General features: G+C 40.8%; 1 protein-coding gene across 4 annotated transcripts in view; it reads right to left on the reverse strand.

The window, feature by feature from the left end:
- Positions 1-16,808, reverse strand: part of bsnb (bassoon (presynaptic cytomatrix protein) b) — a 62,394-nt gene that overhangs the window by 15,016 nt on the left and 30,570 nt on the right. For 3 of the 4 annotated variants that reach the window (XM_044024304.1, XM_044024303.1, XM_044024302.1), the window contains exon 4: positions 538-1,350. In XM_044024304.1, the coding sequence (XP_043880239.1) occupies positions 538-1,350 (813 nt within the window). The remainder of the gene's footprint in view (positions 1-537; positions 1,351-16,808) is intronic. The other variant, XM_044024305.1, reaches the window with a different exon arrangement.

The raw sequence follows: 16,808 nt of genomic DNA on the forward strand, positions 1-16,808 counted from the left end.
GGAATGTGCAGAGACGATGATGATGATGGTGATGATCACAGGGGTGAGGATTGTGTCAACAATGATATGTGTAAGAAAATTACACTGAAAATCACTATAAATATGGTACTTGAAGAAACTATTACTAAAGTAGATATAAGCGCACACTTAGTGACTTCTGCTTACTATATTTAGAAATGCAGAGGATGAACGGGTAGAAAAACACATGAAAAACATGGTTTGGACTGAGGGAACTTATGATTAGGAAAAAAGAAATACACAACTGATAAAAACAATATCAATAAGACATAAACAATAAAAGTAAAGAATAAGCATTTACCCCCACATTTGTACTGTACTAAGAATTAACAAGAGTAAAAAGCCAAAATAATATAATTAAAATGATTCCGATTTTTTACATAATTATAGGGTGATGACGATGATGATGATGATTGGTTCCAATAATGGTTCCAATTATTCAAATGAAGCAAAAAAATAAATGAATAAAAAGGCGAATCAAGAGTAACAGGTGAAGGCGAGAAGTTGCAGGTAGCTCACTTCATGGTGTCTTGACTTCTTTGCATCTTCAACTATCTTCATGTCTTTGGGTGAAGTGGCCGTCTCTGACAATACCTTCTTCTGTGAGGCCTTGATGTCTTCCTTTTGAGCTTTTGATGCAACTTTAGTCTTCTCCTGGGTCTGTGGCTGTTTGCGGGTCTGGTTGTTACCTGTGGGTTTAGACTGAATAGGTGCAGTTTTTGTAGGGGTGGGGGACGCCTTGGCATGGCTGGGTGCAGCTTTACCAGCGGTGGATGAAGCCCTGGCACTAGAAGGATGTGAAGGACCCTTAGCCTGAGCAGAAGGCTGAGTAGATCCCTTTATATGACTCTGCCCTTTAGCCTGGCTTGGGCCCTTCACTTGGTTAGCAGACTGAACAGATCCTTTACTTTGAGTATGTGACTGATTAGGACCCTTCATTTGAGGACCCTTACTCTGAGCTGTGGTTTGAGTTGGACCCTTAGTTTGGGAAGGTGACACAGTTGAGCTTTTGTGTTGAGGAGCAGGTTGGGTAGAACCTTTATTTTGATGGGAAGCTTGGATAAGCCCCTTGGTTTGAGGGGCAGGCCCTGCCTGTTTCACAGAAGAGAGGGGGCCACTTACTTGGGGACCCGCTGGTTTCTGCTGTTGTTGCGGACTTGCAGGACTAGGCCCTGAAAGTTGATTGAGCCCTTTCTGCTGAGTTGGTTGTAGATTGGCTGTTGCAGGTGATCGTGGGGATCCCGCGGGCTGTGCGGCAGGAGGTGGAATATCTCCCAAGCTTCCTGACAGAGCCCTCTGCGTCTGGCAATTCAAGCACAGCCATTCCTTTCTCTGAAAACAATCACAAATAGAACAGTGATCAGCATACCTGATATTAAGTAATCAGCCTATAGTATTCATATAATTAGCAAAATAACTCAAAAGATTTCTTTATATACTTTATGATCCACCTGGTGCCAACAATTAGCAAACAAAAATGTTAACTCTAAATAGGCAGCAATATGATGTAGTAAACAAAGTATTTGTGACTTTGGTGTTTACTGTGTTATTGCCACTGTGTCATTACTTATATGATCTTTGACGATTTCTGACGGATATGATTGTAAAAGTGTCTGTTAAATAAATGAAATCAGAAAGTTGTTGCTTTATAAATGGTCATGGAGTGTCAAGGACTCCGTCTGAACAACTGAATATTTGATGGCCTGTCCAAACAATGCCTTTGATCTTTTCCACAAGACTTAATCATTTGACAACATTAAGCTCTCTGAAAGAGGGCACAAAGAGAAAGAGTGGTGTGTGAATACCAATGAACACATCTGTTATAAAGTCAGATGGGTGCAGCTGCCATTAGACCTTTTATGGAGCCTATAGCCAATGCAATCCCTTACAATCATTCTCCCTGACCTACAAGTGTGAATACAGAGATTCTGATACTAATTAAACCTTGCATACAACCCATCAAAGGCAGGATATTCACATAAGCTGATTCAATATCAGGTCAGTGCAGAATATCAATGAATCTGATCAATGAAAAGAAACAGTTATAGTGTTTTAGGGGTAATAACTGCACCATGTTTGTAATGCAGCCCTCCATTTGCCTGACAATCATCCGTGCCTTGGGCCTGAAGAGGGAGCATACTTGTGTCACACTCTTGTACAACAAAACAAACAACCTCATAAACACCTTTATTGCTGATTATTGTCTGCTCAGTTAATTATTTGTTATTGTTGTCACACTTCAAAAGAATAAATAGAGAAGATGGAATTCAACAACATGCACGGGCAAGAATGGCTAATAAATACAAACAATGCAGGTTTGTAATGACTGTATCAGAGGAAATCTTTACGGCAGTACAAACAGAGGAGGCTGCAAATAATCTATTTGTTGTCGACCTAATGTTACAACTTGAAAATACAATCAGTGCTTGGTGGAGTTGTTTGGGGACTGTTGCTGTATAACATAGGTCTGAAGAAGAGTTATCCGTTAGGATGATATAAAGTGTTGAGATAAGACAATATTTCTAAATGATAGGGAGGGAGGGAGACATTATACCCTTAAGTCTTAAGATATGTTCTGGCTAACTAGTAGTATAGAATATTTCCAGAATATCAAGCCACCCTTCTCCCTGTGAGGCAACAGTACTCGCCACAGTACTCCACCTTCGTCTCCGCCTACATCTCCTTCCTTCCTTCCTTTTTCCCCTGCGCTCATTTCAGCATGCAATCAGTTCACCTGAGGTGGGAGCACACCTGCTCCCAATCCCCTCATCAAGCCTCTACTTATTTCCAGCCTCTCGTCGTCAGATTGTCACAGACCTTGCTGTGGTAAACGTCACAGCTGTCTAGAAGATATCGCAGTTCTCTGGTGCTAGTGATTTGCTTATTATTCTGCTTGTGACGCCTAAATCTCATCATTTAACAGAGGAGTCTGTGTAATCTGTATTTGGCGACAGCACTACAGAAACCCGGCAAGCGACGAGCCGCATCACAAACCCTGACGCTGTATTTCAGTTCAATGCTCTGGTCATGGAGAAAGTACTGAACAAATCTTTTTAATTAACTGATTCCAATGATTCAATACATTGAAAATAACTTCTTTACAAGTCACTAGTTTGTGTTTGTCGTGAATAAAACAAAGTCACTGCAGTTTCTTGCAGCCATGCTATAATGACCCCGCCCACATTGAGGAGTTACTATATTGTGATGGAGAACCAACCAAACTGTGGCGAGGCGAGGCGGTGCTATATGGTGTGAATATGCCATAAATCTGGGGTTGTGGCAACACTAGCTGTGTTTTGCCAACAGAAGTTAAAAACTAGAGCTTTAAGTTGCAGATTTACTAGCATGTTAGCGCGGATTTAGTCATCAACAACAACTTACCAAAAAAAATATATGAGTATTTCTTCACCAGCTAGCCAACTGTGCCTTCATGCTGACGTTTGTAAATTCTGCCAAATTACACCTCCATGAAGTGTTTGATCTATAGAACATCATACAAAAACACAGAGCAGTGTCGCCGATTGTGTCAACACAGCACATTATACACAAAACCACACAATAATTCTATTGAGCGGTTATGCAACATGTGCGATGAATTATGCAACTCCATTCTTCAGAAATGATGTAATCTGATTCATGAACGCTGTGAAAATATGCAGTTAACTGTGGATAATACTGCACCAGCCATAGCAGCAGTGTGGGCAGTGACGATATATCAGCACAAGAGTAGACAAACTTAGAGCCTGTGCAAACACTTGGCCGGTTTAGCAAGCATCTCAACATGCCCAAATCCTACAGGAATCTGTTGTCTCAGCAGAGACCATGAAGTGTGGATGGAGCCATTGGCATGCCGTACAGACAGACTTGCTTTGTTTTCATCTCTCTCAAGTGCTCGGCTGAGAAGCTATATATAAACAGGTGCAGGACTCTCAGAACTAGCCATCTGTGTTGGTCCTTTCACATTAAAAAAAGATGAAATGTCTGCGTTTGTTTGCCGGTAGCTAACCCACAAAGCAACAATATAGAAAGGAAAATTAACATTCTGCATATGCATTGTCAGCACATATACCATAGGGTTAGGGTTAGGCTATGACCACACAATATTCTCTATCTTTTAACCCTTTAAAAGCCAAACATAATCTGCTTTCACTTCATGGCTGTAGAATATACAAACAACAAAATATTAGCTACTAATGATTTGTTTCTCCATGGGGCAGGTTTCCTTCTGCCATGTTGACACTGCCAAACTCCCCTCTTTGCTCCTGAATCAGCATCACACCACTGCGTGGGTGCGAGGTAGAGAGGAGCAAGGCCAAACTGTAGCTGGGAGTAGCAAATTATTGATGTGGAGTGTTTTAGTGTGTACAACAGTGAGTACTGAGGGCTGTACTTCCCACCTCTGCCTACACTGGAGAAAATCTCAGAGAGAGACCTGTACCAAATCCTGAAAAACCCTCCTCTACTTTGAAGAATGGCATTCAGTGTCAGACAAATTGTAGCAATTGTCTGTGTTTGATTTAGAAAACACTATTTAGCTGCTTTGTTGAAATGTTCTTCATGTCCTTGATGGCCATCAGTAAACAAGAGTCTGTAGCCCTCACAGTACTGTAGTAAACAAGACCAGTCATTTCATTCAGTATAAATAGGCTGACATGTCACTCACACACCTGCCTGTGTGGCTCATTATGATGTTCAGTGTTCTCTTATACTGGCCATTTACACATGACATAGTAGTTGCATGGTTTGTAGTGTATTATGCTTTTTCAATTTATTTATTTATTTATTTATTATTTTTTTTAAATCTGAGAATAAAGTTGGAATCTTTTGAGAATAAAGTCGGAATCTTATGAGTCGAAATATTATTCAAGCTTCAGATATCAGATGATCAAGATGATGAAAGTGGAGCATTTTGTGAAGTTATATTTTGGTTTGGGCTTCACAAATAAAGAAATATTGAATCTATTTTCAAGAAAAAAAATCTTTTTTAATATTACAACTTAATTCTCATTATATTACGGCTTTATTCTCGAGCCGTAATATTCTCTTTTCTCTTCAGTTTGGCCCTAATACTCATAGTCATGATATTTCACCATTAGCTCTCATTAGACTCAATCATACTGAGTATAAGGTTTGTATTGTAAAGTAATACAGCTGCAATTGCAGTTTTAAGGAGTTGTATTTTATTTATTTGATCCAGTGCCAAGAGTGAGACCTGGTGAGCCACAAGTGGGTATAATGTGAAAACTAGCAGAGTAATTCTGCTCCATCCCATCAGCTGAGAGCCGGAAAAGCTGCCCTTTCACTGTCAAAATAATGAGAGATTGAACGCAGCACGTTACCACAAGGAAAAGGTCAGAGACATTGATCCCATTCTCAGAGGCGCTTGCTGAGACATTACAGGCCTGATCACTCACACAATATGTGTGTATGAGCAGGCGCTGTACTTTATTTATGCACGCACGCACGTGCATATGTGTGTGTGTGTGTGCAGTAAGTGCACTAGCGCCGGTCAAATGTCTGTCGAAGTGTGGACGGAAATAATTTCCTCAAATTATGTGATGATGCACACCAGCAGGGTCATGAAGTACAGGGTATTTATCATCCAGACAGGGGGAAAAAAAAACTCTACTGACAACTAAAACCAATATCAGGTACGGGAATGAAAAATCCAAACTGCTCAGCGAGAACGTCGCGCTGACTCATTTGATGAAGAAACGTTGCATACAGAATTTAGAATCCCACCATGTTTACGGTGTCTCTCATGTGGGAATGATCCAACAGAGGCACAAACTGCGAATCTGTAATGAAGCGCGGCGACAGAGGACGGCAGGAGATGAACTCCAGGCTGTGAAAGGTGTTTTTGAAGCTGTAAAAAAAACCCAAAAACATAGAAACTACAAAGTACTAAAAGTAAAGGCAACCAAAAAGTGTGCCAACAAATCAACCATCTACATTGGGGGTGTCAAACATATGGCCCGCGGGCCAGAACTGGCTCATGGGAGGGTCCAATCAGGCACGCAGGATGAATTTGTGAAAGTTTCACATTATGATTATAATGTGAAAGACTATATTTACTAAACTACTTCACAATACCACAATTATAAAACTAAGAGGGGAAGTAATTGGTTAGTATGTTTTCTCAGTTAATCACGCGACGAGAATGAAACGTAACGTAAATCACACACAAACTTCTCTTTGTTTTGTTCCAACCAAGAAATAAAGGGCATAAAACCTATGAAGGCCACACTGAGTCAAACTGCTGGTGTGGAGGAAAAGTGACTGTGGGAAAGCTTTATTATTTCCTACCCATGGAGGGAGCCAGAGAGTGATGAATTTCACAGAGCTATGGAGTCCTGTGGGAGCGTACACACCCACACAACAACATGAAGACACACAAAAGACAAGAAACTGTGCACGGGTTTAAGAGGAGGCTAAATATTGCACTTGGTGTAGGCTGCATATTTAATACCAGCCTTTTTCTTTATTACAATTTTGATTTCCTGCATATGGTGGTGGCAGTCGTTCACCTCACAAACACGCACACACACGTGCCAGCAGACATCCTGTTTGCATCCCATACAACCTCAGCGTTGCCCTCTCACTGTCAGTCAACTCGCAGCGAGAACCTGTCCCCTGTGTGGTTTCTCTGCCAGGAACTCGACCACACGCTGTGAGCGAGGAAATGTCAGCTGTCATTAAAACGCTGTCACATACCTCACCGTGTTTTAGGGGTTCATTGCCAGGGAAGTAAGGACACTCGTTTCACACCCATGGGGGTAGTATTTCACGGAGCACACAGGTTCTCCAGTCATCAAAAATCTCTGGCACACTTGAATGCTCTTTGAGGCCGCGTGTGATGAAAAAGGAGACACACATACACACCGTCTTCAGAGAAAGTGACCCCCAGTGTGTGTGTGTGTGGGTGGGTGTCTCTTCTTCCTCACAAAGCACAAGTTTAACATTTTAATGGCAGGACAAGATGAGGGACAAGACGTGACATGGTTGGGATTTACATTTCACCCACCCATTCACACCCATATGTGTGTGTTACTCACATATTCTTATAACCAGATCTCATGTTTAATATTAACAGGCATAACTTAGGATAAGACACATACTAGGAGCCTTTCAAGGTTCCAGGCATCTGGACCAGATCTCCACGCTTACTATCTGTACTGTATGTATCAGACCTTGCATGCTGCCTCACTGTTCAGATGTCAGGCGTTGTCTCAGTTCTCCTGGGATCTGAGCCGTCTACAATAAAATCTTTCAACTTAACTCATCACTGACTCCAGAGGTTCCATCAGGTCGTTTCACCTGACAATCAAAAATCTCTGCAGCACATTTTCCTCTCATTCATCCTCCACACCCATTCACACGCTGTGCCGGCACAGCCGTCAGGAGCAACGTGGAGGGCCTTAGTGCCTTCAGTGGCACTGTAACACTGCAGCACGCTAACACCCTGGACAGATCGCCAGTCCGTCACAGGGACACATAGAGACAATTCAATCTCACACTCTCACCTGTTAGAGTGTCCAATTTAGCTAAGTCCCAAATCTGCATGTCTTGGGACTGTGGGAGGAAACCAGAGAACCTGGAGAAAACCCACAAACACACACAAGGAGAATATGCAAACTTCATGCAGAAAGGCCCTTGTTCCAACTGGGGTGGCAAACCCGGGTCTTCTTTCTGCATTTTTTACTAGATGTATAAAGCTGAAAGAGAGGAAGCCAAATACAAATGATCTCCCTCTGGTTCCGGCTCTGTGTTTTCAAAGTCCACATTTTATTTGTTTATTTATTTTACTGGCGAGGTCATTTGGTTCTAATTAGTGAGTCAGTGGGAAAAATAGAGCTCGAAAAAACCTAGCATATTATCTCACGAGCCGAATACAATTGCATGGCGGGCTGGATTTGGCCTGCGGGCCTTGAGTTTGACACCTACAGTATGCACTACACCAGGGGTGTCAAACTCAAATGACCTGGGGGCCAATGAGCATCTAGTCTGGTCAAGCGGGGGGGCCGACATAGCGGATAAAAAGTGGAAAAAAAACAACTATTTAGTAGCTGGTTGGCAATATAAGATATTCCTTATGATATTAGACAGAATTGCAAAGTAAAAGTGCTTGATTTGATATAAAATGATTCACAATAAAAACATATTTATGATGCACAAAAACGGAGAAATAAATTGAAAAGTGTCGAGGATAATTGTGATTAAAACAGCTTAAATATATGTAATTTCATGTTGAGTGTAATACATTAAATAAAGCAATTATTACAAACAAATGTCTTATTAGTATTATAAAAATATTAGAATAAGACTAAAAACATTTAGTCTTATATTCTGTCTCTATTCCATCACCTCACACAGTGGTGGGCGGGCCGCATGTAATTGATTGGAGGGCCACATGTGGCCCCCGGGCCACCAGTTTGACACATGTGCACTACACCAACCGTGTGGCTCAAATGTTCAAATTGTCACCGGTCCTTCTAAATCTCCGACATAAAAAAAAATAGCCTGGATCACATGATTCGAGCCAACGGCACAACAAAAGTGACGCCCACACGAGTCCTAAGAGTGACAACAAAGAAGATGACTCACAGCATCATCACAGCATCATCACAAATCATCGGAAATAATGATTCAAGTTCAGTAGCTAATAGAGATTAATGAGGCATACGACTGAGCTGGTCATAATTAATTGGTAACAAATGAAGGTCAGGGAACCAGAGGGTCAGCGTGAATTATTAACCGCCACGTGCACTAGGGCGCGCTGCCAAGCAGGTGTGGACGGGGTGAGCTTAAGGTGAGTGGGGAAATATGTCACCTGCAACATATACTGTAGATATAGATAGATCTCAAACAAGTGTGAGCACCTGCAGTTTCTGCCTCTGACAGTGACAGTGAGCTTCTTCAGGGGTGAGAAAAACAACAACAACAACAACAAAAAAACAACCTACGAATAAATGAGTTTTAGCACAGTGCCTGTGTTGGCTGCCAGGATAATTATATTCACAAATTTCTTCTGGAGTACTACGAATAAATGAGTTTTAGCACAGTGCCTGTGTTGGCTGCCAGGATAATTATATTCACAAATTTCTTCTGGAGTACTGTGTGCACACGATGCCCTGTCGAGTTGTATTGAAGTACTTTGAGGCAGATAAACAAAGAAATACTTACTTCATATTTTAGATTTGCAGTAGACACTATTTAGTTGATATGCTTACATTTACACCAATGGACACGTGGTGTAAGGAGAACAACTCTTATTTCTTTAAACTTTAGCATTCAAGTCAAACATTCAAAGACTAGACAAATGTATGAGACCACCACCCAGGTAAAGTTTATGCCACAGATGCCCTAAATTAACAGCATTGGTAATTATCAAAATCATTTTTTATGTTTCTGTAATGGTTAAAACACCAGTATGTAAAAGCTTGTTGGTGAAAATAGTAGAGCACATTATTATTTCTTGATTAAGATGTCAAATCAAAGTTGTTTACTTGCATTCCTGAAGATAAAATGTAAGTTTTAGTGGTTGGATGTTATGCTTGATTCATTTTTGAAGCCCGGTGAAGCAGCACATTTTTGATGGATTTCTAAAATAGTTATGTTTTCTCATTTTTATGACCGGTGACTTCAGCACTGTATACTTTTAGTAAAGGGTAAACATTAAGATGTTCTACTGTGAAGGTAAACTGTGCAGCAACTCAGAAAACAATGTCTCCATCCAGCCAACCAACAGCCAGAGAGGTCATGTGATCACGTAGGCCCACTAGTGGTCATGTGACACTGCATTCCGCTCACTGTTAAATGTGTGGAGTTTCAGAGAGCATGTTTTATATTATTATATTATTATTATGGTATATATATATATATTATGTGGTTCTCAAACTGTGGTACGCAGCTTCCTGTGATGGAAGAAAGTCAGAAATAACTGCCAGGGTATGTTATTGGAGTGAACTTTGAATGGAGTACATGGAAAATTAACCAAATACCCCAAAAAATAACATATGTATGTTTAAAAAACAATGTAATTTCACTATATGTGAAGTGTATATGTGAGGAAGAGCAGGACTTATTTACACCACTGGCGTTACTCAATATTTTCTCAGGTAAAAAGATTGAGAACACACAGTGTTTCAGACGATATATCTCGCCCGCCACTAATCTGCAGCACATTGAGGTGCTATTATAATTTTACAGCTCAAACTCTTCTAATCTTTAGAGCGTGTCCCTTTAGCTGTTTTTATGGTAATCAGTGGAATATGGCTGTCTTTTTTGTGTCCCACCGGGACAATGCAGCAGTTAAGACGGGACTAGCGTCCTCTGTAGGTGTCCTCTTCAGATGAAGTGTTACCTCTTAGCCAGGCAATATCAGCACCTTCTGACTGCTTATTATTACTGAAGCAATTATGCCATCTGTGTAATAGTGCTCACCACTACTCCATCGCAGACATAATTAAACGCTGAGCGTCTTCAAACGAGGACGTCGGTCAGTAGGGTGAAATACACTCCATGACTTTGTGTGTGTCATAAATGAACTGTCCGTGGCTTTGTTTGACATGCATGTTAAAATCACATGCTAAGTCATTTTTAATTAACCCTTAGTGCTCACACGGCATGGATCTGTGCCGCAGGTGCATCCGTGGTAATTTGCCGTGAGAATAATAAACTCCTTATATGGACATCTTGGGTCACATATTCAGGCTTTAAAAATCCGGGTTTTCTCTATCTTCATGTGTTGAGTCGAAGTTATGATTGATTTTATATTTAATTTTTTTAAATAGTGATATAAAGGAGCAATAATTGTGCAGAAGCCACAAAATGAGACTGTTTTTCTTTGTGAACTTTGAACTGCGACATATTTCCTTTTGAGTACGTTTTGCTCAGGTGTGTTTATATAGTTGGTGATTTTTTTTTTGTCATCAGATTGTGTAGGTTGTGCCGAAAAAAGGAATATAAGTCACTATATATTGCATATTCTATAGCCTCTGTATATACTGTATGTTTTAATAGTCATAGAAAAAAACAGCCAAAATGCTCTGTGTTCTAAAGATTAAACAAAATTGTAACAAAAAAGATTTACTGTAAAGTTACAATAAATTAATATAAAACTCAATAATAACTCATCATTTACTTATTAGTCTTGGTGTTACCTCTTTATCACTGACTTAATAATACATGAATTAAGTCGTGCCTTAAGACACAATGGAAAGCATGAGTGAGCACATGTCACAGCAGTGTGCCAGGCTGTGCCAGGCTGTGCCAGGCTGTGCCAGGCTGTGCCAAACCAGACCACAGCTGTGACAGGTCAGTAAAAGTCAGCAGGTATATAGGTCAATCCCCCGGGACTCCATCAATGGAGTCACACGTGGTCAAGCCTGTGGATTAGTCGGGAAATGAAGGATCATCCTCTGACCAAGCACGTCCCAACTTCACTTACAGTAACTCAGTCATGACACATTATGTGCACACAGATGAAATTACAGAATATGGACAGAGGTTCACTGATATCTCCAGGGACGCACTTTCAACCTTCTCACTTCCCTGTAGTTCTATAGAACAGTGACATGATCACTGGCTCAACATGGACAAATGTAAGCACTAATGTTGGTTTGTGCTGCAATTATTTTTAGCCAAAAAACACAAAGTCACATTAAAAGCAAGATGAATCTTTTTCTCAATAAATAGCTTTCCAATCTGGAAATAATACAAGTGCAAAAACACCATATTGTAATTTTAAATTAATGTGAAATTGTGAGCCTGGTTTTCCTGTTACTTAAAGAAATATAGCTATAATAATTATATATGTATATATATATATATATATATATATATATTTATTATTAACAGTTTAAACTAATGGTCTACAGCGATGCTACTGGCTCTTTAGTACAGTAGCTAAATGCCAACATCAGCAGAAGTCTAGAGGACAGTAAATCTATAAAAAAAAATCTATAATTAATGACCGCTTTTATTAAAAATGATTGTCATTTATTGCTTCGAAGTTAATGTATAAATCTATACACAAAGACAAAAAATTTAGTTCAATTTTAATTAATAATTAAAAGGGTGATTAAAACGAGAAAAAAGTGACACACAATGATCATCTTATTTTCTTCTTCTTTTTCAAGTTTCAAGTACATTTTCATTATTGCTGTTCATGTGTTACTCAGTTTCTCCTGTGACATGTGACCCGAGCTTCCTATTTGCCCAAATAATATCATAATAATTGTTTGAATATTTCAGTGAATAACTGCAGTGAAGACCACGGAGTGACATACACGGGGAAAAATAAACAAACACATTAATCAAAGCACCGTTTGTCCTGCGGAACATTATATGTGTGGTCCACTACTTTTTTGTGTGTGAAGGACTCTCCATTTCTCTGGCACGGGACAAAAGTGTGTCATCCACTGATAAATGCATGTGTCTTTTGTCTCTCCAGGGACAGAGTGGCACATGGTCAGGTCATGTTTTCTGCTCTTTATTTACTCTTATTCTGTCTGTTTGTATTGCTTATAATGAGGGAACCAGGTGTTCTATTTTTACCCAGCACATGTATGAGAAGCAAAGTTTGTCATTTGTGCTGCTCAAGGTCTTTTTTTTTTTCAGTCAAAACCATGAAAGATGACTGATGACTGTTTGATGAGTGTGGAGCAGCATGGGATCATGGGCTTCACTTTATGATGAAGTGACTGATTGTTTTGTATTCTGCATGTTTTAAGCTGCCTACACCATACACAAAACAATGAGCTGTTTTTGTGTCACCCCCAAACAACTGACTCCGCTTCATTGAGTACGGAGGCGCGCTCACAGCCATTGAAAGTGTATTATTTACTGTGATTCTTAAAGGTGAACCCTGTGTAAAACATAGCAGCACTTCTGCAAAGTGACAGGCGTCAAATGCTCCTTTACCTTTAAATACAAATACAGATTTCTATTGATTTGAACATTTTGACTCATTTAACCCTTAGTGCTCATGCGGCATGGATCTGTGCTGTGCTGTAGGTGCACCCATGAGAATAATACACAACTCCTTACATGGACATCCTGGGTGTGTGTGTGTTTATAGGTCACATATTCAGGTTATTTTGTCGTCTTATGTTTTGTTGAGTTAAAGTTATAATATAAAGTTGCAATAATTGTCACAAATTAGACCGTTTTTCTTTTCTTTTTGTTCATAAAAACGAGCCAAGTGAACTCTGAACTGTGACGTATTTCCAATTTCACAAATTTTACTGAAAATTCTTATTTTTTTCATCAGATTGCCTAGGTTGTGCTAAAAAAAAGGATATAGGACACTCTTTTTTGCTCATTTATTCTTGTGGAAGAAATGGAAAAAAGCAGCCAAAAGGCTCCGTGTTGTAAGGGTTAAGTACACTACTCAAAAATAAATGCAGAATTTTACTCTTCTACTTTGTATATCTTTCACGAGGGAAGTGTAACTGATGTTCTCCAATGTCCTTGCCTTGGCACCAAAATACTAAACAAAGCATTACCTTCACCACAACTACCCACAAGAGGATCTCAAAGGGAGATTCAGTGGAACAGCGTCCTTCATCCTTCAGAGATGTGAAATGCCTTCTTGAGAACGAGGATAGTCCAATATCCCACTTCATTTTGAGGACTCTATTATGACAGCTTTCAAGGAGCGACTGAAGCTTCTCTTAGGGTGGTGATTTTCAGCCTATTACCCATGCAGCTAGCATAATTTGCTCCGAGAAAGGTAGAGATGAATTGCAGTGTTTATTCCTTGCATTACTTGCTTAGAAGGAATCCAGAGCAGCAGTGTGGTCACACTGTCTAACACAGTCGGTGCCTGATGAGTCTCACGTCCATCTTCCAACACTTCCCACCTCTTGGACTGGACAGTTTTCTGACTCATTCCGTGTTCTACAGTGTTTCCACTTTTGTGGTCTAAATGTCAGTAAGATAAGAGGCCGAATGCCATTTTGACTGAGTGAGACGAAGTCCGGTGTGACCGCTATTCAATTCTGTCGTTCGCGGCGTCACACAGAGATACCATAATTGCTCATTCCCACAAACATAAGGGAGGATTATCACGATCCAGAACTCGTCCAAGAAACATAACAAAGGCAGTGGAGGGAAACAAAAGTCAGACCTCGAAACACAAATCTGTTTTCCAAAATGAGAATCAAGCCGCTGCCAAACAAATATATTTTATACTGTGGTTGGCAGCCAGACCTAAAAAAAACGTGTCATGTCACATATGTCTGTCCCCAGGACAAGTTAATCAGGCCGTTTCCTCGGCTCCCTGTTTTATTTTAGATGACTTTCTTACGCCTGCCGGGCAAATCTACAGCTAGTGGCCAAGCAAACACAGCGTTAGTGTTTCTCAAGCTGTAGCTGTATCAACAAGTACTTGGTCGAATTATAACTTTTAAAGTAAAAATATATGCGAGGTGCAACTCTTGGTGATTGTTGTTATTATTCTGCCTCTGTTTGGTCTTTGTGAACAGAAACAATGTAACACTATGTTTGTATGTTACATGTATGTTACATCTTTTATTTGAAAATGGATTCTGTCAAGCAAGACTATCAGACCTGACTGAGGAAGGAAGGAAGGAAGGAAGCTGTGTGAGTCAGTCAGTGGTGAATTCATGTTACAAATAAATGAGAAGAGACAAAAGCATGACAGAAATCTCTCAAGTAAAAGAAATTAAAAATGAAACTCGTTGCTCATAGCAAGAGACACTGGCTGCTACGACCGACATCTGGAAAAACACGTCTTTGCCATGCAAAGAAGGGCTTTTACCTGATCACCTCAGACTTTATTGACTCCTGCTGAGGAGCTATTAAACCCATTTAAGAGACGTGTCAACTTGAAATATGTTGGATTTCACCTCTTTGTACTGTGGTCATTTTATCCATTAGAGCTGTTAATGGAAGGCAGACAGCGGCGACACACCGCGCGGTGAGTTGTGAGTGGTTTTCCACAAACACAGCTGAGCAGCTCTGTGACAGGTGCAGAATGTTGTATTTCAACTGTGGTAGAAACTGTATTATACATTCTCTTACTCATTTGACAGATTTCAGTATAATGCAATTTTTTTACTTTGACATTTCAATTTACACCTAAATCTACAGACCTGTAACATATTTCTATTCTTGGTTGAAATTCACTGTAATGAAACACAATTTCAGGGATCAATTATCCTGCGTATCCTGATCCATCACTCATACAAACGACATGTCACGCTAATCCAACCTTTCAGAAATCATCACCCAAGTATACTGGACGCAAAACAGCTGTTTGTGTTTAGATGGGAGGAGAGGTGCTAATTAGAATGCAGGTAAATGACAGTAACCAAGTGCTGCCTTTAGGAACTACTATTATTATTCCTGTAACAGTTGTCTCGCCCCCAAGAGCAAATAGCAGTGGCAGTGTCTTCAGGACTGGAGGCAGTGGGAGGACCATCTCTGTGACTGTGAGTTTAATGGTCCTCACACTGCTTATCTTATATTGTTATTGTGGCCAGGCTGCTGCTGCTCAGAGCAGGAGCCCATGCAGACCCTCATTAACGAAGGGTTAGTGAGGGTCACCACTGCTGCTGCCTAACAGCTGCAGCACGGAGAAGATTAACAAGGGGTTAAATGTAATATCAGAGCGATCAGTGAGCTTTATCTGTTCCATTTTGTCTCTCAATCTCCGGCTCCCTTTCATTTTAGTGCTCCCACGGTTCGGTCGCTGGGTTTTTTTTTTTTGCGTGTTTGCCTGTAACAGACAGCCACACATCTCTGCTCTGTAATCTCACATTTGTGTCACCAGCCTTTTAGTGTTTGCAGCCTCTAAGCATACACGCACAACTAACCTCCTCCTTCTTTCCTAATGCCAGCGTTCGAGAGTAGGTGCATGCCTGAGGTGCCGTGGGGGAAGAGAGAGTGGTGGCACCACTGAGGCGATATGATGTGTTGAGACAGAGGGGCCCAGTTGCACGGGTAGGAGGATGACTCTGGACCACCTCTGTGGCTCTGACAGCAACGATAGACACAGCACTGCCAGGGGCCCCCGGAGCATCACTTAAGCTTGTTAGCATGGCCACCGGGCCTTGAAGATGATGGGTTCTGAAGAGGTGATTAAGCCATTGCTGAGGTTTCTTGTATGCTTCAAAGAGCAGTACACAAGGCAGGGGAAAGAGGGCATTTAATGGCAGAAATACAGAAAAGGACTGCAGGGGTACTTCGGGTTCAATATGGTCAGCAGTGATCCTGAGGTTGTCCTTCATCAATAGGGCTGATAATGCTGCTGGTGGGGACAGGTTGAGGTTGACCTCACTGACATGAAAAATATACACGGTGCCCAGGTAAATTCAGTGTCAAAGGGCGGTCTGATCAGTTATGAGCCTGGCCAATTATTGGGGGCCGATATTGTTAAATAATTACCAAATGCACTACCGCGGTTCTACTGCCGTCTCTTCCTCTGAGCCATTGGCTCTCAAGCCACTCCTTCAATGAATGTCCCGCCCATAGCGATCTCTGACTGGTGAGATGTTATACAAAAAGAAGTAATAGCCAATAAACTATGAACCCTTGCTGTCACTCACACATGACACTCAGGCATATGTGGTTGCAACGATCACAAAAACAGCCAATGAAATTTGCCAAAGACAGGTTTGAATTCAAGAACAGGCACCAGAAGTCGATACAGTGTCACATGATGTGCATATTGAGGATCTGACTCGTTATCTAGTACATCATCTAGTCATGAAAACCAAACTCTGTGACCTCTAGCCTTCACTGTGGATTCTCTCCTTACCCTC

This window comes from Solea senegalensis, linkage group LG4 (genome assembly GCF_019176455.1).
Source record: "Solea senegalensis isolate Sse05_10M linkage group LG4, IFAPA_SoseM_1, whole genome shotgun sequence".
NCBI classification, from domain to species: domain Eukaryota; kingdom Metazoa; phylum Chordata; class Actinopteri; order Pleuronectiformes; family Soleidae; genus Solea; species Solea senegalensis.